Genomic DNA, 27,780 nt, shown 5'->3' on the forward strand with positions numbered 1-27,780 from the left:
ACTTATTAAGGACGGTAACTGCATAGTTTTATTGTGTGGGGAAAGTAAATTTTATTAACCTGTTTCCACCAAAACTGCCAACCTTATATGGGTGACCACAATTGTCAAAAAAATAAATAAAGCACTAATAAATTATTAACTAAGGGACTAACTAGTTTCAGAATATGTGACCATTAACAGTTATGAGAGTTAGCTCTGAATGAATCTGTGTTCTTCACAGTCCTCTAGTAAAACCATTGCCCTCTGTGTGTCTACATGTAGGTTGTCAGTGTGTGTTGGAGTGGTCTTCAGCTGCCTTGGTTGGAGCTGGATTGGTTCATGGATGTCTCTGCACACATCACCCAGCTGGACCTGTCATCTAACTGCCTGTCTTCTATGCCCTCTGTGGTGCCCTGGGGTCTCATCAGTCTGAGGACTTTGGATCTTTCTAACAATGCACTTAAGGAGCTTCCTTTAGCAAACAACTCCCAGGAAGTCATCTGCTCCAGGTACATGAGGATACTGTCATAGAACACCTCTATTGGGAATTTGGCGATTTGCTTTAAAAATTAACCAAAGGAAAGTCATTCACATGCTAATAATTTTGTGTGTGTTGCACTTTTGTTGTCTTGTCTCGGTCTTTGTCTTGCCACCGAACCTTGCCTTGTTCACAATCAGGTAAATGACCTTTCTTCCCAGTGCTTGGTTTTAACTTTCATAGCTCTTCTTGACCGTGTCTACAAGCCTAAAGGCACAGAGTTGCTGCCATGTGATTGGCTGTCCTGATAATCTACAGGGTGGGCCATTTATATGGATACACCATAATAAAATGGGAATGGTTGGTGATATTAAAGTCCTGTTTGTGGCACATTAGTATATGTGAGGGGGCAAACTCCTCAAGATGGGTGGTGACCATGGTGGCCATTTAGAAGTAGGCCATCTTGGATACAACTTTTGTTTTTTCAATAGGAAGAGGGCCATGTGACACATCAAACTTATTGGTAATGTCACAAGAAAAACAATGGTGTGCTTGGTTTCAACGTAACTTTATTCTTTCATGAGTTATTTACAAGTTTCTGACCACTTATAAAATGTGTTCAATGTGCTGCCCATTGTGTTGGATTGTCAATGCAACCCTCTTCTCCCACTCTTCACACACTGATAGCAACACCGCAGGAGAAATGCCAGCACAGGCATCCAGTATCCGTAGTTTCAGGTGCTGCACATCTCGTATCTTCACACCATAGACAATTGCCTTCAGATGACCCCAAAGATTAAAGTCTAAGGGGTCAGATCGGAGAGACAGGGGCCATTCAACTGGCCCACGACGACCAATCCACTTTCCAGGAAACTGTTCATCTAGGAATGCTCGGACTTGGCACCCATAATGTGGTGGTGCACCATCTTGCTGGAAAAACTCAGGAGCGTGCCAGCTTCAGTGCATAAAGAGGGAAACACATCATCATGTAGCAATTTCAAATATCCAGTGGCCTTGAGGTTTCCATTGATGAAGAATGGACCCACTATCGTTGTACCCCATATACCACACCAAACCATCACTTTTGTTGTTCCAACAGTCTTGGAGGATCCATCCAATGTGGGTTAGTGTCAGACCAATAGCGGTGGTTTTGTTTGTTAACTTCACAATTCACATAAAAGTTTGCCTCATCACTGAACAAAATCTTCTGCGTGAACTGAGGGTCCTGTTCCAATTTTTGTTTTGCCCATTCTGCAAATTCTGTGCGCCGATCTGGGTCATCCTCGTTGAGATGCTGCAGTAGCTGGAGTTTGTAAGGGTGCCATTTGTGAGTAGCTAATATCCGCCCGAAGGGATGTTCGACTAATGCCACTCTCCAGTGACATGCGGCGAAAGTGCTACGCTGTGGGCTCTTGCTGAATGAAGCTAGGACAGCCACTGATGTTTCTTCATTAGTGACAGTTTTCTTGCGTCCACATTTTGGCAAATCCAATACTGAACCACTTTCACGAAACTTAGCAAGCAGTTTGCTAACTGTAGCATGGGAGATGGGTGGTCTCGTAGGGTGTCTTGCATTGAAATCTGCTGCAATGACCCGGTTACTGCTTTCACCAGATATCAACACAATTTCGATCCGCTCCTCACGTGTTAACCTCTTCGACATGTCAATGGCTGTGAACAAAGAGAAACTTGTAAATAACTCATGAAAGAATAAAGTTACGTTGAAACCAAGCACACCATTGTTTTTCTTGTGACATTACCAATAAGTTTGATGTGTCACATGGCCCTCTTCCTATTGAAAAAACAAAAGTTGTATCCAAGATGGCCGACTTCTAAATGGCCACCATGGTCACCACCCATCTTGAGGAGTTTGCCCCCTCACATATGCTAATGTGCCACAAACAGGACTTTAATATCACCAACCATTCCCATGTTATTACGGTGTATCCATATAAATGGCCCACCCTGTATACTTCATGGATTTATAAATAAATGTAATTGTAGGGTTAGGGCTAACCCTAACCCTAACCTCCATTTTTCCTCTGCTTTAGTTTACAACAGGTAAATCTCTCTGAGAACCAGCTGAGCAGTTTGCCACCTGGACTTCTCCATCTCACTCGCATCCAGAAACTCTCTGCTGCCAAGAACCAGCTCACAGTTCTGTTTGACCTCCCTAAAAGTATGTTCCAACTTTTCTTCTATGTATGTACTACTATATACAATTATGGACGAAGGCATGCTAACCGTAACCGACTTTTTTTTTTTTTTTTTTTTGCCTTAAATGGAATAATAGATATAGGTGAGATGACTGAAACAGTAAACGTATAAGTCACATACTGTATAGATGAGGACGAGACAAGTAAGATTCTTTGTACTTGAAATAAAACTTGTGTTTATGTATGTAATGTTATGTAACCACATAACTTTAGGGGTGTAGAATTTAAAGAAAGAAAGAATATATTAAGAAGTCAATAATAAATGTATTAAATAATAAATATAAAACATTTAAAAAAACAAAATGAACTAAATGAGAACAAGTCTTAAATGTATTGTTACTAGAGTCTTTGAGGTGGGGGGTCAATGAAAGTTCAAATGTCTCCCAGCACGGACGGGAGTGAGGGTAGCATGGATGCACTTGTTGTGTAAACATAATTTATTTCAAAATTCATCTTTCAGGCTCATCATGTTTGGTTTTAAGTATGATTTTATTCCACTGAAACAACCGTGTACCTTGTTGTATTCAGGGAGTAAACCATTACAACCCACTTTCAATAGCTGTCAGGAGTTTAAAAACCAAAAAGGTTCATTTTGAGTCTCCTTTGCCCCTTCTCACCTGGGTATCACACAGTCTTTCCCACTTCACATCCTTCAGAGATGAGCAGGTGAAAGAACATCACAGATGAAGGAGCACATAAAATAAAGGAAAAAATGTTCAAATAAACAGACAAATATGTATGGAAGGAAATTTGTCTCAAAGGGGTTCCAAATAAGGCTGGGTATGGTAACGGATTCGATTCCATTTTTACTCAGACAATCAGAAATATTCTAATTCAGATCATTTATCAGTACTGACACTTGTGAGACTTCATCAGAGGTGTAAACATCGCAGCAGATGCCTTTGTGTCAAAGTAACTGAGGATAAAACACAGAAAAACATGAAGGAGATTTTCCTGGCCTGGATTTTTATAGCAGATACCCTTAAAAATATTCTGCAGTAGAACAAAAATGGAAGAAACCATGAATCAACATATGAACATTACCTGATGCTACTGAAGTGAAGCAGAGCAAAGTTATAGAGGTTTTATTAGAGACATGGCTATAACGCGGTTCACCTTTCGCGGCCTTGCTGTTTCGCAGATTTTGTATGTGCAATTTTGCATGCTTTTTTTTTCTTACAGCGCATTGTGTTCTGCCTCCTGATTGGATGTAGATACTTGGAGAATTTAGTCTGGTCAGATGAGACCAAAATGAACTCTTAACATAAAGACCATGTTTGGAGGTCAAAAGGCATTGTCTATAGTTGTAGGAAAAAAAGGAGCATCGAAACTGAACTTATTTTCTGAGATTTGTTGAAAGACACCTTTAAAACCTTTACAAAGGGACCAATACAGCACCTACATCTTGCTATTTGTCAATACAAGATAATAACCACTCCTGTACCGATTGTGTGGGTACAATCTTTGTCTATTCAGCTGTAGGGAGCTCAGTTCTCACAGTCATGTAGGCACCAGTCTGATAATGAAGACACAAAGTGTGCGTCATGACCTTGAACACGTTTTATAATTGTTGTTGTTTTTCAGATCTTCACACTCATTCTTTGTTCAAGAAAGTCACAGTGACATATCAACAGTACACAGGGGTTAGATCATTACAAACACAGTTTGTATAGTTTTCTACATGGATATTGAATGAATGTTGAAATCCCATATTCTTTAAATCACCTGAAGAATGGAATTATATATTTTAATTATTTAAACTGAAGAATCTCAAGTAAAACCAGAGCATTTGCACATCCATTCTACTTTGGTGTGTGTGCGTGTGTGCGTGCGTGCGTGCGATGAATAATGAACTGTCAGTTTAAATTACTTCAAATGAGCAGCTAAGAGTTTTGTTTAAAAAACCTGTTTCAGTGGCAAGAAAACCTATACAAACTAAAAACAGAGATGAATATAGGTTTGATTTGCTAAAAGATGGGAGAATCCATTACACACGGGTCAATGGTTTCAGTTTTAATCACCCAGTCACCAAATGCAAAGATTTGAACCACCTGTCTGCTGAAGACAAATGCAGCAATGAATGCAGCAACCCCGGCTAGAAGGTACTCATTCGCACTAATAAATCCTACAAATGTAGTGTGTGCTATTGCATAAGCACGCTTATTAAATCTGACAAATATTGTGCTATTGGACACTGAAGAAATTTTGAGCATGCATAAGCTACTGCAAGGTCAGTTTTCAGAGGACAATAGAATCAATAGGGGAAGTCATCAGAAGCAAAGAACTGAAGAGTTTTATGTTGTGAGAAAAAAGCTGACATCAGGAGTAAAGATCAGTTGCTATGGTGATTGGCGCCACTGGCAGGAGAGGGAGGTGTGAAAAACTCTTGTGTTTCAGGGTGAGGCACAAAAAGAGCCAGGTAGACAGGAATTTGGCTCTGAAACAAATGCTTCCTAAGAGAACATACAAGTGACTGTGAGCGCCATGTCATGTTTTTCTTAGGGAACAAGTAATTATTTCTCTAAATGATATGCAAATCAACTTATATATTTTATTGTCTTTTTTTGTGGATTATCTTTCCATTGAAATTAAATAACCATAACAATTAGAGACTATTTATTTCTTTAAGTGGGCAAAAAGAATGTGGGGAAAAAAGTGGGGGGAAAAAATAAAAATTGATTTTTAGATCATTTTTCACGTACTGTGTCAGATATATTTTTGAGCATCCCACTTTTATTTGTTGTAAATCACACTAGTTTTAATGTCTAGTTTATATGTGTTGTTTAATTCCATTCTAACAGCCACTAACTGGATCGGTCTTCGTAAGCTAGAGGAGCTGGATGTGTCTGATAACTGCCTGACCAGTCTGCCCACAGCTGTCATGCACTGTTTGAAATCCCTGAGGCTCCTCAATGTGAACAGGAACAAGCTGAGCACCTTCCCTGACCCCTGGGCCTGTCCACTGGTAAAAAACCATAATTTTTCCTTTCTGTTTTTTTTCTCTCCTAACAATAATATACTGCAGATGCAATTAGCCTTGTTTTTTTTCATTTTCATTTTATGTACTTTAAAGTTAGATCATCACTCTCAGAGTGCAGTTACTTATCGGCGTCACCATTTTAAAGTAAGCGAGCTTGATTTTCATCAAGTGAAGACATTTTTCCACAAAGTTTGATCAAATTTGACATGGAAGTATAGTCTTACTGTCAGACACAGACAAAAAAGCTGATTGCTAAACACACCTTGGCTCCATTTTGGATGTCTTTTTTTAATTTTTTTTTTAATGCCAACAAGAAGCTACACCAGCTGGCGGTTTCAAAATGTTATTCCCCTTTGTTTTCCCCCTGCATGAAACCCACTGGTCAATAGGTCATACTGGACAAACAAATAACAAAAATGTTCTGATACCAAAAAACGTGTTCCTTGATACAAATTCTATACATTCACCCACAGAGATCAGTTTTTTATAAGGTATGCACTAATACATATATATATTTCTGTCTTTTCCTATGCAGAAGCAATGCAAAGCTTCTTCCAATTTGATTGAGAATCTTCCAAACACCATCTCCATCTTTTGGAGGACTCATCTGGAAGAAGTAGACTTCTCTGACAACAGTCTGAAGGAACTTCCTTCATATATCTTTGAACTGGAGGTAGGAACACTGATGTAGATCTTTTATTAGATATATTTATATCCATCAAGATGGAAAAATCTCTTAATTAAAAAACAAGCAAACAAACGGTTGACTACTTAAAGTAGTAGTAGTGATCTGAACAACCTCCAGATGGCACTACTTCTCTGTGTTTGGCTTTTGATTATGAATCTTTTAAATTCTGCAGTCTAAAACAAATGCAGCATAAATATGTTAGATGCAAAAATATCTGGCTTAGCCTGCAGATTTTGATTTGGTGCATGGATTGTAGTGCTCTTAATATAACAGTAGACATCCAAACTTTAAACCAGCTACGATCAGTTAATAAACATTAAAACATAGTTATATTACTGTATTATACTACTGTGGGTAGACTGATGCATTACAGGATGGGTAAGATAAAAAATGTTAAAACTTAAGAGGTTCTTTAGATTTATTTATTTTCATTTTATTTATTTGCAGTTATTTGTCTCACAGTTGTGACACCGTTGGTTAGACAAACTGAGGTAGAACCAGCAAATAAGTAGGCAAAAGGGAATAAAATATTAGTCTTTAAAACACTTTATCTTAGATGTTCTGATAAGTCCATTCCAAAGTAGTGGCTTAATCATATTATTATATTTGTCATACATTAGTCCGAAGACTTTTTGGTCACTGCAGTTAGCAAACTTTCCCTATTGCTGATGACCTTATTGACATTGTTAATGATACAGTATACTTGAATCGCCAGGGGGTGGCTGTACTACTGAACGGAAGGTTGGTGGCTTGATCCCTGGCTCCCCGAGTCCCTATCCTTGGGCAAGATACTAGACCCAAGTTGCTCTTGGATGCATCCATCGGAGTGTGAATGTGTGTAAATGTTAGCTAGTAAGCACTTAAAGCGTAGAAGAAAGTGCTTGTGTGAATGTGGCATGTTGTATTATGCGTTTTGAGTGCTCTGGGAGAGTAGAAAAGTGCTATATAAGAATCAGTCCATTTACCAGAGACCACAGTGCTCTTATCACCTTAGCCATGATGTAAACAGCCAGCTGTTTTTTCCTTGGATTGAAAAAGTGAATGTGTGGTTTGCAGTATCTAATTTGTCTTCTCATTCGTTGTCCTATCAGGCTGTGGTCTCTTTGAGACTGTGTGAGAATTACATTACAACACTCCCAGCCCCCAATAAGTGGAAGTGCTCTAAGCTCAAGACACTTGATCTTTCTCAAAACCATCTGGGCAAGTACGTCCTGTCATCACAAACACACCATCATGTATATTTTGTCTAGTACAGTCAACTGGTCCAAAGGACTCCTGTTGAGTCTAGCTAAGCTTTCATAACACTTTAGTGAATGAACAGAGTCGACTGAATTATTCATTAATTATTGATTTTGAATACTTTTGTGAAATCTTGTTAGGTCAAGCTTTTAACTTCTATGGATAGTTTAAGCTAATCAGGTGTTTAATTGAGCTTAAGCTGCGTAAGTGTGTCTGCTTTGCATATACAGCTACTTTTCATGGTCTTGTGGGTGAAGAGCAGATTTAAAAAAAAACAGGTAGTTAATCTACAAAAGCTGGAAAGAGCCATAGAAAGTCCTTAATCCTTAGCAGGAGTGGTATCTGTTACTGGTATCTGCTCCTTTGTGCAAGGAGGACTAAGATGAGGACTGCCTCAGCCCTACAAAATCACCTCCAGCAGGCCACTATTGTGAATATCTCTGACCAGACCGAAATGACTGGCATTTTCCAATGAATACCAAAATCTGGCGCAGGTATTCGTTGCCACTTGCACAATGAAATTCCTTGCACGGAAATTCAACAACCTATGTACATAGAATTCACCAGCCACATGTGCAAAGAAGTCATCACACACATAACTGTGTCACACTCTTGCAAACTGGTTTAAAGGATTTCTTCTTTCAGCCGGTCTAGAGGCCACCCCAAAATAGAGCCTGTTCAGTTTCTTCCTGTGTCCAGAGGAGAAACTTCTGCTCCAACAGACCACACCATAAAAGAAGGCTGATGCCACCATAGAGTCATAGAAGGGTTTCAGGAGCTCCCTCTGCACTCCAAAAAACCTGAGGGGTCTGCATAAAGCTAAGCTCTGGCGAAATTAAAAAGTTTCTCACAGTGCTCCCTCCACTTGCTAGTGTCCAGCAACGATCTCATCTGGAGCCGAAGATAAGCGAGGACCAGTCTTTCCAGGGTCTTCATCAAGTGTGATGTCAGAATCACCAACTGTTGAGGTCTGTGGGCTTTTGAAGATAAAACCAGAGCTATTGAAAAAGTTATTAACTTCATTCACCCACTTTGTTTCATAACAAAACGTGAATTTAAAACTATTCCAGCTTTGTGGGTCCTGAGGGGATCTCCTCCCAGATCTAGACCAGAACCTAAAAAAGTTCCTGGACAGTCTGAGATACAACCTGGTGTCATTGAATGGACCGAAACACAGACAGAGTTATTCTACTGGGGGCCATCCATCAGGAATTGCCTGCAAACTCTTGCCACATGGGGCCAGGCATCGTCCTACACCAACCCCGGAACCCAGGACCCACTGCACTAGCTTAGGCTCCTACAATGGGTCGAGGGATTATATCTTTATTCTTAATGGCAGTCATTATGCTATTGCCTACTCCATAGAGGTCTGTGCTTCCAATTATGTATACCTTTCCCCAAACCATCACTGACCCACCTCCAAAAATGATCAAGCTGATAGGCAGCATAACATTCTCCACAGCTTCTACTGACCCTTTCACCTCTGTCACATGTGCTCAGGATGAACCTGGTCTCATTTGGGAAAAGCACAGGATGGACCCAACGATTCTGTTTTTCAATGAAAAATGCCAGTCATTTCTGAATGTTTAGTCAGAGACATTCACAACAGTGGCCTGCTGGAGGTCATTCTGTAGGGCTGAGGCAGTCTTCATCCTGGTCCTCCTGGCACAAAGGAGCAGATACCAGTTACACATAAAGATCCCAAGGGTTAAATGTAATGTATACTTTATTGATCCCCATGGGAGAATTCCTCTCTGCATTTAACCCATTCACTCAGTGAAGAGTAGGCATCCATTGGGCCCCCGGGGAGCAGTGCGTAGGGATGGTACAGGGGTACCTCAGGGTAGTCGTTCAGTGGAATCGAATGCCTGACCTTCAGATCATGGGGCCACCACTCTACCTACTGAGCTATCCCTTCTATGGCCCTGTCCAGCTCTCCTAGATTAAATGACTATCTCCATAAATCTGCTCCATGCTCTTCCAACTGTGCTGAGAACGTGGATCTGAAATTTTTTTTTGCATTTTTGTAAGCATGCATTGTCAGAAGACATTTAGTTGGAACAACTAGAAATACATGCTTTCAGTCTTGCATCATAGGCGCATGTCATTACTAATTATTCACAAACTACTATATGCTATGTATCCTATATGCCCTCACTGGCCACTTTGTTACATATACTTTGCTGCTTCCAGATTGGACTCATTTTGCCTTCAGAGCTGCCTTTATTCTTTGTGGAATAGATCAGTGTTAATTTCATTGACCAATAATTTTTGTCATAGTCTTTCTCAATGACCTTTTTTTTTTCCTGATGAAAAAAAGATGATAACTAAATAAAGACATGTTCAAGGAGAAGAACTATGATGTAATGACACCTTTGTCAACAAATACATATGAAAGTGTGAAAGCCCTCAACAAACAGGGTTTAAGAGGGGGTTCAGCTAACTCAAATGCTCTTTGTTTTAGAGGAAAACACAACAATAAAGCACAGGCCCATTTGCTCCAAGGCTTGACATGATGTGTATTCTTTTCTGCATATCTTGGTTGTGATGAGTGGTTATTTGGGAGAGCCAGAGATTATTATTAACTCATAATTAAATGCAGAGAGGTGTTTTAGTACACAGTGAGTAAAAAGGGGTGAGAGAAGGAAAAACGCTGAGTACATCATGGGAAGCCCCCAGCAGCATTAGGCTATTGCAGCACAACTAAGGGTCCATTCAGGGTCTGATCGAGACCTAATTATAAACTTTGTCAAAAAGAAAAGTCTTAAACCTAATCTTAAAAGTGGAGAAGGTGTCCGTCTCCCGAATCCAAGCTGGGAGCTGGTTCCACAGAAGAGGGGCCTGAAAGCTGAAGGCTCTGTCTCCCATATTACGTTTACATATCCTAGGAACCACAAGTAAGCCATCTGAGAGCAAAGTGCTCTGTTGGGGTGTTATGGTACTATGAGGTCTTAAAGATAATGCCGTCCAGAGTAAACATCTGGTTAGACACCATATTTGTAAGATTTCTAGGGCCAAGTACAATAATCTCAGATTTATCTGAATATACAAAGTGGGCCATTTATATGGATACACCGTAATAAAATGGGAATGGTTGGTGATATTAAAGTCCTGTTTGTGGCACATTAGTATATGTGAGGGGGCAAACTCCTCAAGATGGGTGGTGACCATGGTGGCCATTTAGAAGTCTGTCATCTTGGATACAACTTTTGTTTTTTTAATAGGAAGAGGGCCATGTGACACATCAAACTTATTGGTAATGTCACAAGAAAAACAATGGTGTGCTTGGTTTCAACGTAACTTTATTCTTTCATGAGTTATTTACAAGTTTCTGACCACTTATAAAATGTGTTCAATGTGCTGCCCATTGTGTTGGATTGTCAATGCAAGCCTCTTCTCCCACTCTTCACACACTGATAGCAACACTGCAAGAGAAATGCCAGCACAGGCATCCAGTATCCGTAGTTTCAGGTGCTGCACATCTCGTATCTTCACACCATAGACAATTGCCTTCAAATGACCCCAAAGATTAAAGTCTAAGGGGGTCAGATCGGGAGACCTTGGGGGCCATTCAACTGGCCCACGACAACCAATCCACTTTCCAGGAAACTGTTCATCTAGGAATGCTCGGACCTGGCACCCATAATGTGGTGGTGCACCATCTTGCTGGAAAAACTCAGGGAACGTGCCAGCTTCAGTGCATAAAGAGGGGAAACACATCATCATGAAGCAATTTCAAATATCCAGTGGCCTTGAGGTTTCCATTGATGAAGAATGGACCCACTATCGTTGTACCCCATATACCACACCAAACCATCACTTTTGTTGTTCCAACAGTCTTGGAGGATCCATCCAATGTGGGTTAGTGTCAGACCAATAGCGGTGGTTTTGTTTGTTAACTTCACAATTCACATAAAAGTTTGCCTCATCACTGAACAAAATCTTCTGCGTGAACTGAGGGTCCTGTTCCAATTTTTGTTTTGCCCATTCTGCAAATTCTGTGCGCCGATCTGGGTCATCCTCGTTGAGATGCTGCAGTAGCTGGAGTTTGTAAGGGTGCCATTTGTGAGTAGCTAATATCCGCCGAAGGGATGTTCGACTAATGCCACTCTCCAGTGACATGCGGCGAGTGCTACGCTGTGGGCTCTTGCTGAATGAAGCTAGGACAGCCACTGATGTTTCTTCATTAGTGACAGTTTTCTTGCGTCCACATTTTGGCAAATCCAACACTGAACCACTTTCACGAAACTTAGCAAGCAGTTTGCTAACTGTAGCATGGGAGATGGGTGGTCTCGTAGGGTGTCTTGCATTGAAATCTGCTGCAATGACCCGGTTACTGCTTTCACCAGATATCAACACAATTTCGATCCGCTCCTCACGTGTTAACCTCTTCGACATGTCAATGGCTTTGAACAAAGAGAAACTTGTAAATAACTCATGAAAGAATGAAGTTACGTTGAAACCAAGCACACCATTGTTTTTCTTGTGACATTACCAATAAGTTTGATGTGTCACATGGCCCTCTTCCTATTAAAAAAACAAAAGTTGTATCCAAGATGGCCGACTTCTAAATGGCCACCATGGTCACCACCCATCTTGAGGAGTTTGCCCCCTCACATATACTAATGTGCCACAAACAGGACTTTAATATCACCAACCATTCCCATTTTATTACGGTGTATCCATATAAATGGCCCACCCTGTAGAAGCAGCACATTGAATGTTATGCAGGTCTTTATGTCTTTCAAGATATTCCTGCAGTTTAACTAAATGGTGTGTGTTATACTGGTCCCAGCACAAGAAAAAATAATCAGAGAGAAAGAGTCTAAAAAATTATCAATATTATTGAAAGCAGTTGTAGATAATGATATGTTTCTGAGATGGTTATAATGATATGTATAAAATAATGATTACATAATTTTATAAAAACCTAAAAACTGACACTGGTGTATCATCTGTGTTTCATTTTGTCTATTATACAGAGAGTGCTGTAGCTTAAGAGATTTATGAACATATAAATTTGTCTTCCATTCTCAGTGATTGAGAAGACAAGAAAAGTAATAGCTGCATACGATTTACTATTTTAACTCGGGTGAATCATCAGGACTGTTGTTTATTTTTAAAGTCACTGTTCTTCACATGAGTGGACTGCTAATTGTATTTTAAAATGTGTCTATTAGAACAGAGGATAGTCCCAAATCCAGGAGACTGGCCTTCCTGACTACGTGGAACAGGAGGGACCCAGATCCAGGTAAAGGTCAATTCCCAGCTGTTCTGTAAAAGCTGCTCTCTCTGTGTGTGTATAGTTTATATTTTGCTTATATGTATGTATGTGTATATGTATGTGTGCATATATATGTATATATATCGCCCTGTGCGTAGGGCCGGACGGCGCTAACACATTAACGAGCTTGCTGCACTAACACATTGACCTTGTGCAGCCCTCACGCACGGGGTGATCCGCGCTAACTGACTAACATTTGCCACGTTAATGCGGTTATGGTGTTAACGTCATTTTAACGAGATTAACGCTGGCAGCACTAATATATGTAGATGTAATTATGTAGCAAAGAACTGACAAAAAATCGGAATTGAATTGAAGAAGTTATAGGTACCTCAGTTGATCATACAGACAATCGGTCTTAAAGGTACACCCTGTTTATTTATCTTCTGTAAATCATACACATTTGATGTAGCTTCCCCTGGGTTTAGCCTGTGGTATGAGGTCTGGACAACAGCATCGTCTTATTTTAGTAAAATGTCTTAGTTTATTGTACTTTATTGTATATGCGTTTACTTGTTCTAACTGCTTCAGACAATCTCTTACCCTCTTCCTGTAACCACTACCTGGGTCTCTTTTTTAGGTATTAAGTATTTTTGTCACTTAGCAGTGACAAAGTTTTCTCATCATAGTCCTTCTGGTTTAGCAAAGCCATGCACCCACCTTTGTCTGCCAGAAGGGTGAGAATGTTGTTGTCATTATTAAGTGATGTGAATGCCTTTCTCTCCTTCTTACTCATGTTGGATGCTCAGGGCTTTGCATTGCTGAGACAGGCCAACATCCTCGGGGTGGCATCCTTGTCTCTTCTGGCCGCTGACGACACTCTCTGTATTTTGCTGGTGTTTCTGTCACACAACAAGTTGGCCAAACTTCTGTTGACAAGTTTTTTCAGGCCTTAAGTGCAAGTACCTAGCCATGCACTTTACCTTTACAAACATTTGTGAAAGAAATGGCTCTTCTAAAGAGCTGTCATTGCATACCACCACTGCAACAAGTCAGTTCCTGGAATTCCTTCCCTCTTAGATTTTCTAGGATTAACTGTAAGTTGTATTATTGCAGAGTGGAAGCATTTAGCAACCACAGCAATTCAACAATAAAGTGGCAAACTACATATAGTTGCGGAGCAGGGTTGCTTATTGCTGAGGCACACGACGCTTAATAGCCACCAGACACTCTATTGACTGCAGAGTTCAAATTCTCCTCTGGTGTTAATATCAGCACAAACTTGTACACCTGCAGCGTCATCGCCAAGACGTTCCTGTAGGTGGGCCATTAGTTACCCAGTGCTTTTGTGTATGTAGTATAGTATGTGGTTAAACTGTATCTTTGACTTCCTGTGTGTGTTTGAGCAAATGGACTATCTGTGGCTCTGTTCTTTTAGTGTGTGCAATAGAGTTCCCTGTTGTTCTGCGTGATTCACTGGAAGTGCTCCACTTGAATGACAACCAGCTGGAATGTGTTCCCCAATCAGTCTGTGGTCTGCACAACCTCACTGAGCTCTACCTCTCAAAGTAAGTTCCCTGTGACTAAAAATGGCGCCGGTGTACGTGGCTGCTCGTCTGTCGCTGTCAGTTTTGTTTGTTTTTATATTGCTCCTATCGTGTGTCACTCAAGAAATCGGGTCATTACTGGTGTACGATCGCCAATCGCTTCTGAACCTCCGAAGTTCTGGACAAAATACAGCTCCATTTTCTAACGGAGGTCAGAATTCATGGTGTCCGCTGCTGTCACATATCCCAACTTGCCTATGCCGTGCAGTCATGCTACCTCCCCGGCGAAGACGTTGGGGTAGGCGCAGTGGTCGGCTGGTTAAACTCAAGATCTCTTTAGCGCACCATCCCACTACGGTCAAAGGAATACAGAGATTATTTCCTGGAGTTTTTGTGCACCGACGTTTCCTGGACTCCGTGGATTCCTGCCTCATCCCCGTGGTCTGCCAGGATGACGCGCCGCTCCTCCGTGACCCCTGTCCTCCTCGGCTCAACGTGCGCCGGGCGAACCTCCGCAATCTGAGGCTGCTGTGTCGGACTCCCTGTGCCGCTGGGGCTTTTACCTCATCCCCGGCTCCTGTCAGGATTGGGCTGGTAAACGCCAGATCGCTGGTGAACAAATCTTTTATTCTGAATGAGTCATTCATCTCCTGGAAACTGGACTTCATGTGTGTCACGGAGACTTGGCTTAATACTGGTGAGTCCAGTACTTTATCTGAACTTTTACCAGCGGGTTGTTTCTATTTTAACACACCAAGGACATCAGGGAGAGGAGGAGGTACGGCGGTTGTTTTTAAAAAGGATTTTAAATGTAAACAGTGTGTTTTCCAGCCCTCGTTTTCCAGCTTCGAGCTCACTTGTTTTGAAGTTAATCGCTCTAACTCTGTGCTCTTTTTGCTGTTATTTTATCGTCCCCTAAATACAATAAGAATTTCATAAATGACTTTTCAGAATTTCTAGCTGGGATTATGCCCAACTACGATCATGTTCTTATTGTGGGAGATTTTAATATCCATGTCTGTTGCCCTGATAAACCTCTGGTGAAGGAGTTTTTAAGCCTCATTGACTCTTTTAATCTGGTCCAGTCCGTACCTGGTCCCACACATGAACACGGACACACACTAGACCTGGTCTTGTCACACAGTCTACCTGTGTCTAACGTGGAAGTGACTGACACTGCTTTCTCTGACCATATGGCTGTATTATTTGATGCTGTGTTTTCACGCACTACAGTTCAAACCAGCGCTCCTGTTCGCCGCTGTCGGATTATTAACCCTTCCACTGCTGCCCAGTTCGCAACTGCTTTTAACCAGCTGTCTTTCCCCGCCGATCGTACTCCCTTGGACACAGAGATCCTCAGCTCCTGGTTTCAATATTCTTGCCTTACTATTCTGGATTCTGTGGCACCATTAAAAACCAGGAAGCCCAAGGCTAAAACTGACCCTTGGTTTAATGACGCCACTCGGGCTGTGAGGAGGGAGTGTCGTAGAGCTGAACGCAGATGGAAGAGGGACAAACTGCAGGTGTCTCTTCAAATCCTAAAGGACTGCTGGCGCCTCTATCAGGATACAGTCAAAGAGGCTAAAAGAAAATATTTCTCTAAGATCATTTCCTCCAACAGTCACAATCCACGTGTGTTATTTAAATCTATTGACTCAGTCTTAAATGCTCCACAAAGTGGCTGTTTGGAGGCCTCTCATAAACTGTCTAATGATTTTATGTGTTTTTTCATTAAGAAGGTTGCAACCACACAGGCTCTCATTTCTTCCCCTGAGTCTGACCCCTCTGTCTTGATCCCTTGCGCTGCTGTTTTTAACCAGTTTGAGCCTGTGTCCCTTTCTTATTTAGAGGATGTGGTCGGCTACCTGAGGCCCTCTGGTTCCCCAAATGATCCTGTCCCACCACAGTTTTTTTTTAAGGAGATTTTTCCTAGCATAGGCCAGGCTGTTCTTACTGTTATAAACAGCAGTTTAATATCTGGTGTAGTCCTGCTAATTTTAAGCATGCGGTAGTACAACCCTTGCTTAAGAAACCTGCCCTGGACCACACTGTATTGGCTAACTACAGACCTATCTCCAAGTTGTCCTTTATGTCTAAAATCTTAGAGAAAATTGTACATTGCCAATTGATGGATTTTTTAAATGAGAATGGTATCCTGGAGGTCTTTCAATCAGGTTTTAAAAACTTTCATAGCACAGAGTCAACACTCTTAAAGGTTTTTAATGATATCCTCCTTACCTGTGACTCTGGTAATCATGTTGTTCTTGTCCTCCTTGACCTGACAGCTGCCTTTGACACTGTAGACCACAACATTTTACTGTCTCGCTTGAACCATCTTGCAGGCATTCGTGGTACTGCTTTGAAATGGTTTAGGTCTTATCTTTGTGACAGAACTTTTAGTGTTAATTTTTTAGGGTATGAGTCTTCCTCTGCCACTTTTCAGTCTGGGGTCCCGCAGGGCTCAATTTTAGGGCCTCTGCTTTTTTCATTATATTTACAGCCCCTGGGTACCATCCTCAGAAGGCATGGAATATCCTTCCACTGCTATGCTGACGACTGTAAGATTTATCTGCCTCTGAAGCAGAAAGAGGCCTTCTCTATTAAGCCACTTCTAGCATGTCTAGAAGACATTAAATCTTGTATGTCCCTAAACATTCTAAGGTGTAATTCAAGCAAAACTGAGGTGATTCTGTTTGGTCCTAGTGGACCTTGTGAACCCTCTGCTATTGATTTGGGACCCCTGGCAGAGTATTTTAAATCTGTTGTTATAAACCTGGGTTTTAAGATGGACAGTGATTTTAAATTAGACAGTCAAATTAGGGCTACTGTCAAGTCCAGTTTTTATCATTTAAGGCGCTTGGCAAAGATAAGACCTATTTTATCCAGGCCGCATCTTGAAACGGTAATCCATGCTTTTATTTCATGTCGTCTAGATTGCTGTAATGCACTGTATTGTGGAGTTAGTCAGCATCTTCTCTCTCGTCTGCAGCTGGTCCAGAATTCTGCTGCACGGCTTTTAACCAAAACTCGTAAAAGAGAGCACATAACTCCCATCCTGGCTTCACTCCATTGGCTGCCTGTATATCTTAGAGTTCATTTTAAAATCCTCATGTTTGTGTTTAAATGTTTAAACAGTCTTGCCCCAACTTACCTCTCTGAGCTTCTGCATCCTTACTCACCCCCCAGGTCTCTCAGGTCAGCTGACAAGCTGCTCCTGGAGGTACCCAGGTCCAAGAGGAAGCTCAGAGGGGACAGGGCCTTCTCTATTGTTCCACAGATTAGGAGCAGCAATCTGCCCCAGCACATTAGAGAGGCCCCTTCACTGTCCACTTTTAAAACACGTCTTAAAACCCATTTTTACTCCTTGGCATATGACACAGTCTGACCCTGATTTTATTGATTTTATTGTTTTGATCTAATGTGCTGATTTTATTGTTTTAAATGTAATTCTCATCATCATTTTTTATACTATTTTATTATTGTCTTTGCTATTTGTGCTAATTTTATTTATTTTAATGTCATTTTAATAATCATTTTTTATATATATATTTTATTTATTTTTTATATTATTATTTTTCTTATTTTTTAACATGTTCAATGTATCATTTTGGCATGTCAAGTGTACAGCACTTTGTGTTCAGCTGGGGGCTGATCTGAAAGTGCTATATAAATAAATTGCTTGCTTGCTTGCTTGTCTGTCTGCCAACACCCACCTGTGCTTCCTCATATTTCACACTGTTCTTATTGATTCAAATTTTAAAAAGTTACAAACCTCAAAATTGTTTTTCTGTTAACAATATATGGGATGTGCAGGCCAGACACTGCAGTTACAGACCAATTTTTGTAGGGGAAAAATCACATGTATATTTTCCTGAGATACAAAGTCAAAACAGTACTCAGCAGTGTAGTGTACAGTGCTGCATCGAAGCATGAAAGTCGACTGGAAGAGAAAAGTGTGGTAGGAACAGATGCCCAAGAAGCAGGGATGATCACAGCCTTGAGATGGTTTTTAGAACTAGGAAAGGCTTAAAAATTAGTATACTGAGACTGGTGTCAGTGTACAACGAACCACTCCACACAGATGTCATCAGGAGAGGTGATACAGCTGTTGGTCTCATGACCAATAACAGCCAATCCAATCAATTGTATATTGGACAAACAAAAGATAAATTAAAAATCTGTCAGTGATGCATATTGCTTGGAAAATAATGCCTATAAAAAATCTACCCAAGCCATAAAAAAAAGAATAAAAATGTACATAAGCCACAAAAACAACATAAAAAATCCAACTAATCCAGCAAACAACAACAAAAAATGAACAAAAACAGACACACACATAAAAAAACCCATAATATCCCAAATAGGGCTGGGTATCGTCACTGATTTCAAGAATCGATTCGATTCCGATTCACAAGGTCCCGAATCGATTCGATCCACGATTCGATTTTAATCGGGGAAATTTTGCCTCAGACAGTCAGAAATATTATAATTCTGATCATGTATCAGTACATTTCCATATTTTTATATCTATAAAAAGAAAGCTGACACTTGCGAGACTTTATCAAAGGTGTGAGCATCACAGCAGATGCCTTTGTGTCAAAGTAGCTGAGGATAAAACAGAAAAACATGAAGGCGACTTTCCTGGCCTGGGATTTTATAGCAGATAAGCTTAAAAATATTCTGCAGTAGATCAAAAACGAAAGAGAACCATTAATCAACATATGAACATTACCTGATACTGCTGAAGTGAAACAGAGCAAAGTTACAGCGGTTTTATTAGAGACATGGCTAAGCACTTTGTAATTTTGCATAATTTTAAAAAGTTTAAATTTATTCAGTATTGAACAGCAGAAATGAGGCTTTCTTTTCGTAAGTAGGTAAAAGGAAAAGAAAAAAAAAACAGCGTCCGACAGCGCTGTAAACAACAGTAGACTTGTGCATAATAAGCAAGGGAATAATGCAGAAAACACAGATCTTTAGATTGGAAACTGTTCTTGAACTACACTGAGAGAGAGAGAGAGAGAGACAGCAAGCTCTGCATGAAGTGTGATTTTTATCGTGGTGGAAGCAAAACAGCCAAAACTAAGAGTGAATTAATGACGATGTTTATGTGAAGCGTAGTTTGGATCTTCTTTTGCTGCTGGTTCAGTCAATATTGTTTGGAGAGAGATAAAAACCTGCAGCTTCTGAATCTAGCACAAAAAGGACGTAAACACAAAGCGCAGACCTGCCGAAACATCAGAATCAGCAAACTGTCGGCTTTCAGCCCCGACCGTGTCCGTGCCGTCGGGTGAGAAAGCCACATCTCACTGATTCTGATCTGTCGGCGGGTCCGCGTTTTGTGTTTACATCTTTGTGCAGAATCTGTGTACCTGCTCTCATTTACTGTTTTAGCTGTTTGGTGGTTGTTGAAATTTTGTGAGGTTTAACCTGAGATCCTCGCGTTTCAGGCAAAATAAACTTTTATTTAAAAATCGATTCAGTATTTTAATGAATCAATATCACGTTATCCAAGCTAGAATCGATTTTAATCGATAAATCGATAATCAAAACCCATCCCTAATCCCAAATAATGTCTGAGAATGGAAAGAGATGCAGATAGACAATCCAACAACCTACTCTCCCACTCAACCTAACCACGATGTGTGGCCTATATATGTTGTCTGTAGTGTGAAAAAAATGAATATGAATTCATGTATATATGTATGTATATGTATGTATGTATATGTATGTGTATATATGTATATGTATGTGTATATATGTATATGTATGTGTATATATGTATATGTATGTATATATGTATGTATAAATAAAACACATATAATAGCACAACCCAGAAAGGGTCTCTAGTATGAAGAGTTGGACAGCACCAGGCCCTGCCATGGTTCAGGCCTGCTGGCTGAAGAAGCTGACTGCATTCGATGAGCATCTGGAAGCACAAATGAACCAGCTGCTGGTCAATGAGAGACACCCAGAATGGCTAACTGAAGGCCGGACAGTCCTGATCCCCAAGGATCCCCAGAAGGGACTAGTCCCATCCAACTACCAGCCAATAACTTTCCTCAGTATCACATGGAAGTTCCTGTCAGGCACCATAGCGGCTAAGATGAACAGGACATGACTGACATGAGTGGGGCACAGAAAGGAACTGGCAAGAATACTAGAGGAGCAAAACACCATCTACTGGTAGACAGAGCAGTCACTCAAGACTGCAAGACCAGGCTGACCAACCTGTGCACTGCCTGGATTGATTACAAGAAGGCCAATTACTCCATGCCCATTCCATAACGCTTCAGCAAGATTCCTGACAGGGACTAGAAAGAGAGAGCATATTTCTCCTGTATTGGCTTCCCTTCATTGGCTCCCTGTTAAATCCAGAATTGAATACAAAATCCGGCTTCTCAGATACAAGGTCTTCAATAATTAGTCCCCATCTTATCTTAGTGACCTTATAGTACCATACCACCCCATTAGAGCACTTCGCTCTCACACTGCTGCTGGCTCTCTTCCACATCATGTCTTTTGTCACGTCTTCCTTCTCTCACCCAAATGCCAAATCACTGAAGGTACTTGCTACTGCTAGCTGTGTTTCCATACGAAATGCAAGTCTTAACTGATCTCAGACAGAGTCAGCGGCAGCTCTCCCATTAGTTTACAGTCAAAGACCAAAGTTTTTTGCTCAAACAGACAAGCATTTTGACATTTTCAGATGACAGGGCAGCTCCCTTCTTCTGAACAACATGCCCAGAAAGTGAAAATAACCTCACATGTTATGGATGTGGCAGATGTTGCCAAGTACTTGCGTGCAAGGTAGGCCATCTCACTGTGTGCCCCTTCATGTTTGGACCATTTCTAGGGACAGTCTTCTATGTCAATAGTTGGATCTGCCCTCTAATTGCTCCACACATTTCTCAATACAGTCCTCCTCTTCATTCAGATGAAGACTCTGAGGCAAGCATGACAGCTGATCTTTTCTTAGATGGCTCATATGTTGCTGGTTGTTCAGGCTGTGCAACACCATTGAGCAGGAAACAAACTTCTCCCCTCCCAAAAGTTCAGCTATATAACTGCAGTAATAGAGAAACACACCTCATTAAGAACTTGTTACATTCACTCGCGTAAGGTTGGCAAGAGTAAGTATTAATAAATTACCTGCAGTGTTCCAGGACATTCTCCAGCTTCTTCAGTTAGGGGGAGGAGGCCTCTCTGTGTCAGCTGTGTGCTTGGCTAGCAAGTAGTATTGCTTTAAAACTGAACTTGCTTTTGTAATACCTACTCTGAACTTTCCTTGGCTAATGCTTATTCATGTTCAAGTTTTAAAAACATTAAAACTAACACTGAAATTAAATTTTAAACTAAACTGACATCAGCAAAGCCACTCAGGAAACTAATTTGAAACAAAATACACATAAAAACTAATGAAATAACTCGCATAATCATCTACCTGCTGGACCAGGCTTATTCTCACCTGGACATTGTTGGGAGCACTGTGAGGGTCATGTTCTTTGACTTGTCTAGTGCTTTTAACACGATCAGACCATCACTGCTGGGGAATAAGCTCACGGAAATGCAGGTGGACGCCCCACTGGTAGCTTGGATCACGGACTATTTAACAAGTCGACCACAGCATGTCCGACTGAAGAGCTGCCGCTCAGATGACATCCTGAGCAGCACAGGGGCGCCGCAGGGGACGGTCCTATCACCCTTCCTCTTCACTCTCTACACATCTGACTTCAGGTACAAGTCTCAGTCATGTCATCTGCAGAAATTCTCGGATGACTCTGCCATTGTCGGCTGTATCAGGGATGGACAGGAAGAGGAGTACAGGAGTGTGGTGGACAGCTTTGTCAAGTGGTGTGAGCTAAATCGCCTACAACTTAACATCACAAAGACAAAAGAACTGATTATGGACTTTAGGAAGCAGGCTCCTCCTCCTAACCCTGTCACCATCAGAGGGGCTGATGTGGAGATCATTGAGGACTACCGGTACCTGGGGGTACACTTGGACTGTAAACTGGACTGGACCAAGAACACCAATGCTATCTTCAAAAAAGGGCAGAGTTGGCTTTTCCTACTGAGGCGACTCAGGTCCTTCAATGTTGGTAGGAAAATGCTGACCATGTTCTATCACTCGGTGTTGGAGAGCGTTGTGTTCTTTGCAGCTGTGTGCTGGGGAAGTGGGGTGAAGACAGCTGATGCCAACAGGCTGAAAAAACTGATTAAAAAGGCTGGTTCTGTCCTGGGTGTCAGACTGGAGAACCTGGAGGAGGTGTCTGAGAGGAGGATGCTAAAAAAGCTTCTTTCTATCATGGACAACCCCTCCCACCCCATGCACGCCCCCATGATGGACCATCGGAGCAAACGCAGCAAAAGACTCATTGCCCCGAAATGCAGAACTGACTGCCACAGTAAATCCTTTGTGCCGGTGGCAATAAGACTGTATAACTCTTCCTCACTCTGTAGGTGATTTTCCTGAGACTATTACCTATGTTATTCTGTTCCTTTTCAGACCGTGCAATATCACCCAACAGTACCTTTTTGAATATTGAATATTTGTTTCATCCCCCCATCATAAGCTGCTACTCCCTTTATTCTATTGTACATTACTATGTCACTTTCTAGAATCGCCTGCACTGGTAGTTAAGTTATTTATTCTCCAGGATACAGTCATTTATATTACTTCGTTAGAGTTATTTGATACTATGTCTTGCACTATCCTACTACTGTATATTACTGTATACTACTATTCTTATTGTATATATTGTATATCTTATTTATCTGTTCCTCTGTCTCTCCTGCTGCTTTGAGCGTGTACATGACAAAAGAATTTCCCTCGGGATAAATAAAGTTATTCTTGTTCTTATTCTTATAACTCTGTCGTGAAGCTCATTAAAAAATCACATTGAAGTTTCCTTTTTCCCCTTTATGTTCTTCTAAAATTAAAAAGACACTCTATGTAACTTTTCAGAATACCAGATAGAAGCGAATGTGTTTCTCTGTGCAGTTCCTTGGAACTGTTGCGTAGCAGGAATCCAGTTCTCCTCCTACAACTGTTTCCAGTTGCTTCATCCAAACAGCAAATTTCTCAATGTCATTTATTCCAAAGAATGATGAAATTGTGCAGAAGTTGTGTTTTTTCTATATATTTGGACTATCTGGCTGATCCTGAATGGGGGATTCAGTGGCCCATTAGGTTCTATCAGTGATGTTTCATGCAGGATGAATAAATGTATTTTATAAAAAAGAAAAAGAAAAAATCCAATGATGTTTAAAACTGACGTTTAGATGTAGTAGTTCTGAATGTCCTGCCTTTGATGTGAATCTGACTAATGTAGTTTCTCTGGAATCAGTAATCCTGGAATCCGGGAGCTTCCAACAGAGCTCGGTCAGCTCTCCAGTCTGTGGCACCTGGACATTGAAGACCTCAACATTACTAATGTTCCCCATGAAATAAGAAAAGAAGGTATTTCCACCTGCATTTTCTGTTCAAAGTCACTGTGTCTTATCGAGGGGTTTGTGTGTGCCTGCTTCTTTTTTTGGTTCTTTGTTTACTGTCTGTTGTTGAGTTCATAACATTTATATTAGTTCTTACCTCATCATATATTGCCTTACAAACACATGCAAGGAGTGAAAATTCAAAATTACTTTTTAAAAAATGTACATGAACAATTAAAAAGGTTAGCATAAGTTCTAAGCATTGCATTTAAAAGTAAATTGAAGTGTGCTGGGTTTGTTGCCATCTGTTATTTCCTGTCATTGTAAGATGTGATCATATTCTGGTTTCGCAGGTCCTGCATCTGTCCTGGCTTTCCTCCGGGCACAGCTTCGAAAAGCGGAGCGTTGTAAACTGTTAAAGATGCTGGTGATTGGTCCACCACGGCAGGGCAAGTCAGCCCTCCTCGAGGCTCTGCAGACTGGCAAAGCCTCCCCCTTCACCCCAGCAGAATGCAGCATCTCCACCTCCACCTGGGAGCTGGATAAACCTAGTGGAGGCAAGAACAAAGTGAGGGAAACAGACATTACGTAGTATTGTATACACACACACAGAGATATTTCTATTAATCATTTTATGACCATAATATGGTTTAAATTTTAGAGATAAAAAAATCTACACAGGATTCGGAACAAGGCTCAATTTGTAGACGAGACATATCAGCATGTGTCAGTGGACGACTTTGGAAACTGGGGTGTTAATACTGTGGTCAGGGACCTCTGCAACTACTCGATCACATTCTTAAGCAAGGACAAACATCTCTCCACTCAAAGTTAGTTTGCATCTTTGTGGAGAAGGACTCATACTGTGCTATGATTAGCTTAAACACTACCATGAAAGAAAATAATTTCTGACATCAGAAGAAATTCTTTGGAATGTTAAACCAAAGGGGTTGGGGTGGGATCCATTTTTATTTTTTCAATTTTAGTGAAAGTAATAAACTTATTCACAGTGTGGTTTTTTTGCACTGGTTAGTTGTATTCTGAGATCATCATCACCTGTTCTCAAATTCAGTTCATGCTTTAAAGTTGACCTAGCTCTCATTTTGTTGCCCACAGAAAGACACTGTGATTTTCAATGTGTGGGACATTGGTGGTCAGGCCAGCATGTCCACAGTGAACCAGTGTTTCTTTACTGATAAGGCTTTGTATGTGGTCATCTGGAACCTTGCAATGGGAGAGGAAGCTGTGGCCAACCTGCAGACATGGCTGCTCAACATAGAGGTAATTTTTTTCTTTATTGCTATAGTGAGAGATATGACAATTAATACAGGATGTTTAGGCTGGAGGTGCATGAGGGAGGATTTGTGTAAAAGTGTGGATATCATAGAGCAGTAATATGTAGGAACATCTGTAATCTCTGCTGAGTATGGTGTGGAAGTCCAGAGGTCAAAATTAGATAATCCTCCAAGGGTAGCTGAAAAGGACCAAGCTAAGATTCTGTGGGACTTGCAGATCCAGACGGGCAAACTGGTGATGGCTAACCAACCGGACATAGTAGTAGTGGTGGACAAGCAGAGGAAGAAGGGTATAGTAATAGATATAATAGCTATACCATGTGATAGCAACAGCAGGAAGAAGGAACATAAGAAGCTGTAGAAATACGAAGGGCTGACAGAGGAGCTCGAGAAGATGTAGAGGTGAAGGCAACCGTGGTGATTGGCACACTCAGGGCCGTGACCTCCTAACTGGGCAAGTGGATCCCCTGGTGAGATCCTTCCCATTTTTATTTTCTAAAAGACTCAAGTCGTTGGGTATAAGAACCAGATGAGCTTTCTGTAATAAAAAATATGTTTGTGGTAATAGTGAGTGGAAGGTGTTCTGGTTTAAAGAAAAAGAATTTTGTTCTTTGACTAAATAAACTAACCACATGCCAGTCATGTTAATGGAAGTATGATAATGGGAAAAATGTTGCTTCCATCACTTTGCTGAAACTTTGTTTTTGAAGGATAGTCTCTAATTAGGCTTCCTGGATTTGTTTTTGTCTGTTTTTTGACCACAGTGAAATGTTTTCCAAGTGTCTTTGTCTTCTGAGTTTTAGCTATAAAAAAGAATTATCGTAAGATGTAGTGCTTGGAGCTGACTACAAATGCTACATCTACATTTAGAACTACACTTATAAGTACAAGAAATTTTACTCCAGACAGAAGTGTCAGTCTATATAAGTCTATGTCAGGCCAGTGACCTCAGCAACAGAAGAGCTGATTGTGGTGTGTTGATTCCAGATTTAGTTAGTGCCCAAGATTTTTAACAAATGTATGCGGCGTGGCGCATGAATTGATCTTATATAATAAACTGACATCTACCATGAAAAAAATTCAGTAGTAGTGATTATTGATATTAAACAGTAATAGAATAGATACATCTGTATTCATTCTCTGTTTTAAAAATCAAATCTGCAGGTTATTTTGTCATTTTTATGCTGCTTTCTTTATCATGCTGTCAGTTTTTATGTTATTGCTTGTGTGCTATATCCTACAGGCACGAGCCCCTAACTCTGCAGTGATTGTAGTGGGAACACATCTGGATCTTATTGATACCAAGTTTCGTACGGAGAGACTGGCAACACTGAGGGCTTACGTTTTGGCTCTGTGTCGATCCCCATCAGGGACTCGAGCTGCTGGTTACCCTGATATCACCTGCAAACACTTGCAGTAAGTACACATTTAACATTTCTATTGCTTATTAACATTAGACTTCCATGCCAATATTGTTTTTGCTCTGTTTACTTCATGCAAATTACAGACCATCTTTTCGGAGTATTTATTCTTTTGTGTGTGTGTATACGCATGCGTGCTTTTCTTGGTTTTCAGTGAAGTGTCCTGTAAAACCCTGGAGGGATTTGATGGTCTAAAGATGCTGATCTACCATGTGGTTCTCTCCATGAAGGATAACAGCAGCTTAGCCTGTGGTGGCAAACTGCTAGGCAGACTGGTAAGCAAACTAATCATATAATCATGTACATGTAGAGACAGTGTTGCACTTTGACCCTTCAGAAAAGAGTGTTTGCTTTCTGTATAAATGTATACAGTGTTTTTAAGAGTGATTTTAAGTGACCTAGCAGTGGGAAAAGAGTTGTGAAAACTGATATAGTAATCTTTATAACCATGTGTTTTGTCAACAAACTCTATGCAGAAGTTTTAATTATTTGTTCATTTATAATAAAGTTATTATCCCTCAACCTTAAGCTCAAGTTCTTGTGAGTGTGATAACCGGTGAAGGAAGTCACCTAGAATTTTCAAATTGATACCATAGGTGTGTCTACTAGGAGACTGAGGGAGTAGCACAGGTGGTTGCCAGTATTTTATAAATACAGGACACTGTATAATAATAATAATAATAATAATGATAATGGATTGGATTTCATATAGCGCTTTTCAAGGCACCCAAAGCGCTTTACAATGCCACTATTCATTCACTCTCACATTCACACACTGGTGGAGGCAAGCTACTGTTGTAGCCACAGCTGCCCTGGGGCAGACTGACAGAAGCGAGGCTGCCATATCGTGCCATCGGCCCCTCTGGCCAACACCAGTAGGCAGTAGGGTAAAGTGTCTTGCCCAATGACACAACGACCAGGACAGAGAGCACGGGGATTGAACCGGCGACCTTCCGGTTGCAGATATGCTTCCCAACCCCCCTGAACCACGGTCACCATGTATAAACTTTTTATGACAATTTTTAAAGTGATAGCATAGGGTTCTTATTTTACTTGAAAGCAAAGTAAATTTGTACCACTGTTGTCTCCTCCAGATTCCCAGAAGCTACCTGGCACTCCAGGAAATAGTCATAGCCGAAAAGGAGAGGCGACATTCCGAAGGAGAGCTCCAGTACCTAACTGATGCACAGCTAAATGACATCATTGAACAAAACCCAGGAAGTGACATCAGAGATTACGAAGACCTGCAGACTGGTATTATGAATGCAAGCATTTGAA

The 27,780-nt window shown here is 40.8% G+C and overlaps 1 protein-coding gene across 2 annotated transcripts in view; it reads left to right on the top strand.

The window, feature by feature from the left end:
• The window catches only part of lrrk1 (leucine-rich repeat kinase 1), a 111,879-nt gene that overhangs the window by 41,023 nt on the left and 43,076 nt on the right, over nucleotides 1-27,780 (top strand). For both annotated transcript variants that reach the window (XM_039598993.1, XM_039598929.1), the window contains exons 7-19: nucleotides 262-488; nucleotides 2,509-2,636; nucleotides 5,475-5,638; nucleotides 6,189-6,326; nucleotides 7,433-7,545; nucleotides 12,761-12,831; nucleotides 14,243-14,372; nucleotides 23,702-23,814; nucleotides 24,140-24,354; nucleotides 24,903-25,067; nucleotides 26,325-26,497; nucleotides 26,657-26,777; nucleotides 27,597-27,756. In XM_039598993.1, coding sequence (XP_039454927.1) covers nucleotides 262-488; nucleotides 2,509-2,636; nucleotides 5,475-5,638; nucleotides 6,189-6,326; nucleotides 7,433-7,545; nucleotides 12,761-12,831; nucleotides 14,243-14,372; nucleotides 23,702-23,814; nucleotides 24,140-24,354; nucleotides 24,903-25,067; nucleotides 26,325-26,497; nucleotides 26,657-26,777; nucleotides 27,597-27,756 — 1,918 coding nt within the window. The remainder of the gene's footprint in view (nucleotides 1-261; nucleotides 489-2,508; nucleotides 2,637-5,474; nucleotides 5,639-6,188; nucleotides 6,327-7,432; nucleotides 7,546-12,760; nucleotides 12,832-14,242; nucleotides 14,373-23,701; nucleotides 23,815-24,139; nucleotides 24,355-24,902; nucleotides 25,068-26,324; nucleotides 26,498-26,656; nucleotides 26,778-27,596; nucleotides 27,757-27,780) is intronic.

Source organism: Oreochromis aureus, linkage group 1 (assembly GCF_013358895.1).
Source record: "Oreochromis aureus strain Israel breed Guangdong linkage group 1, ZZ_aureus, whole genome shotgun sequence".
Lineage (NCBI taxonomy): Eukaryota > Metazoa > Chordata > Actinopteri > Cichliformes > Cichlidae > Oreochromis > Oreochromis aureus.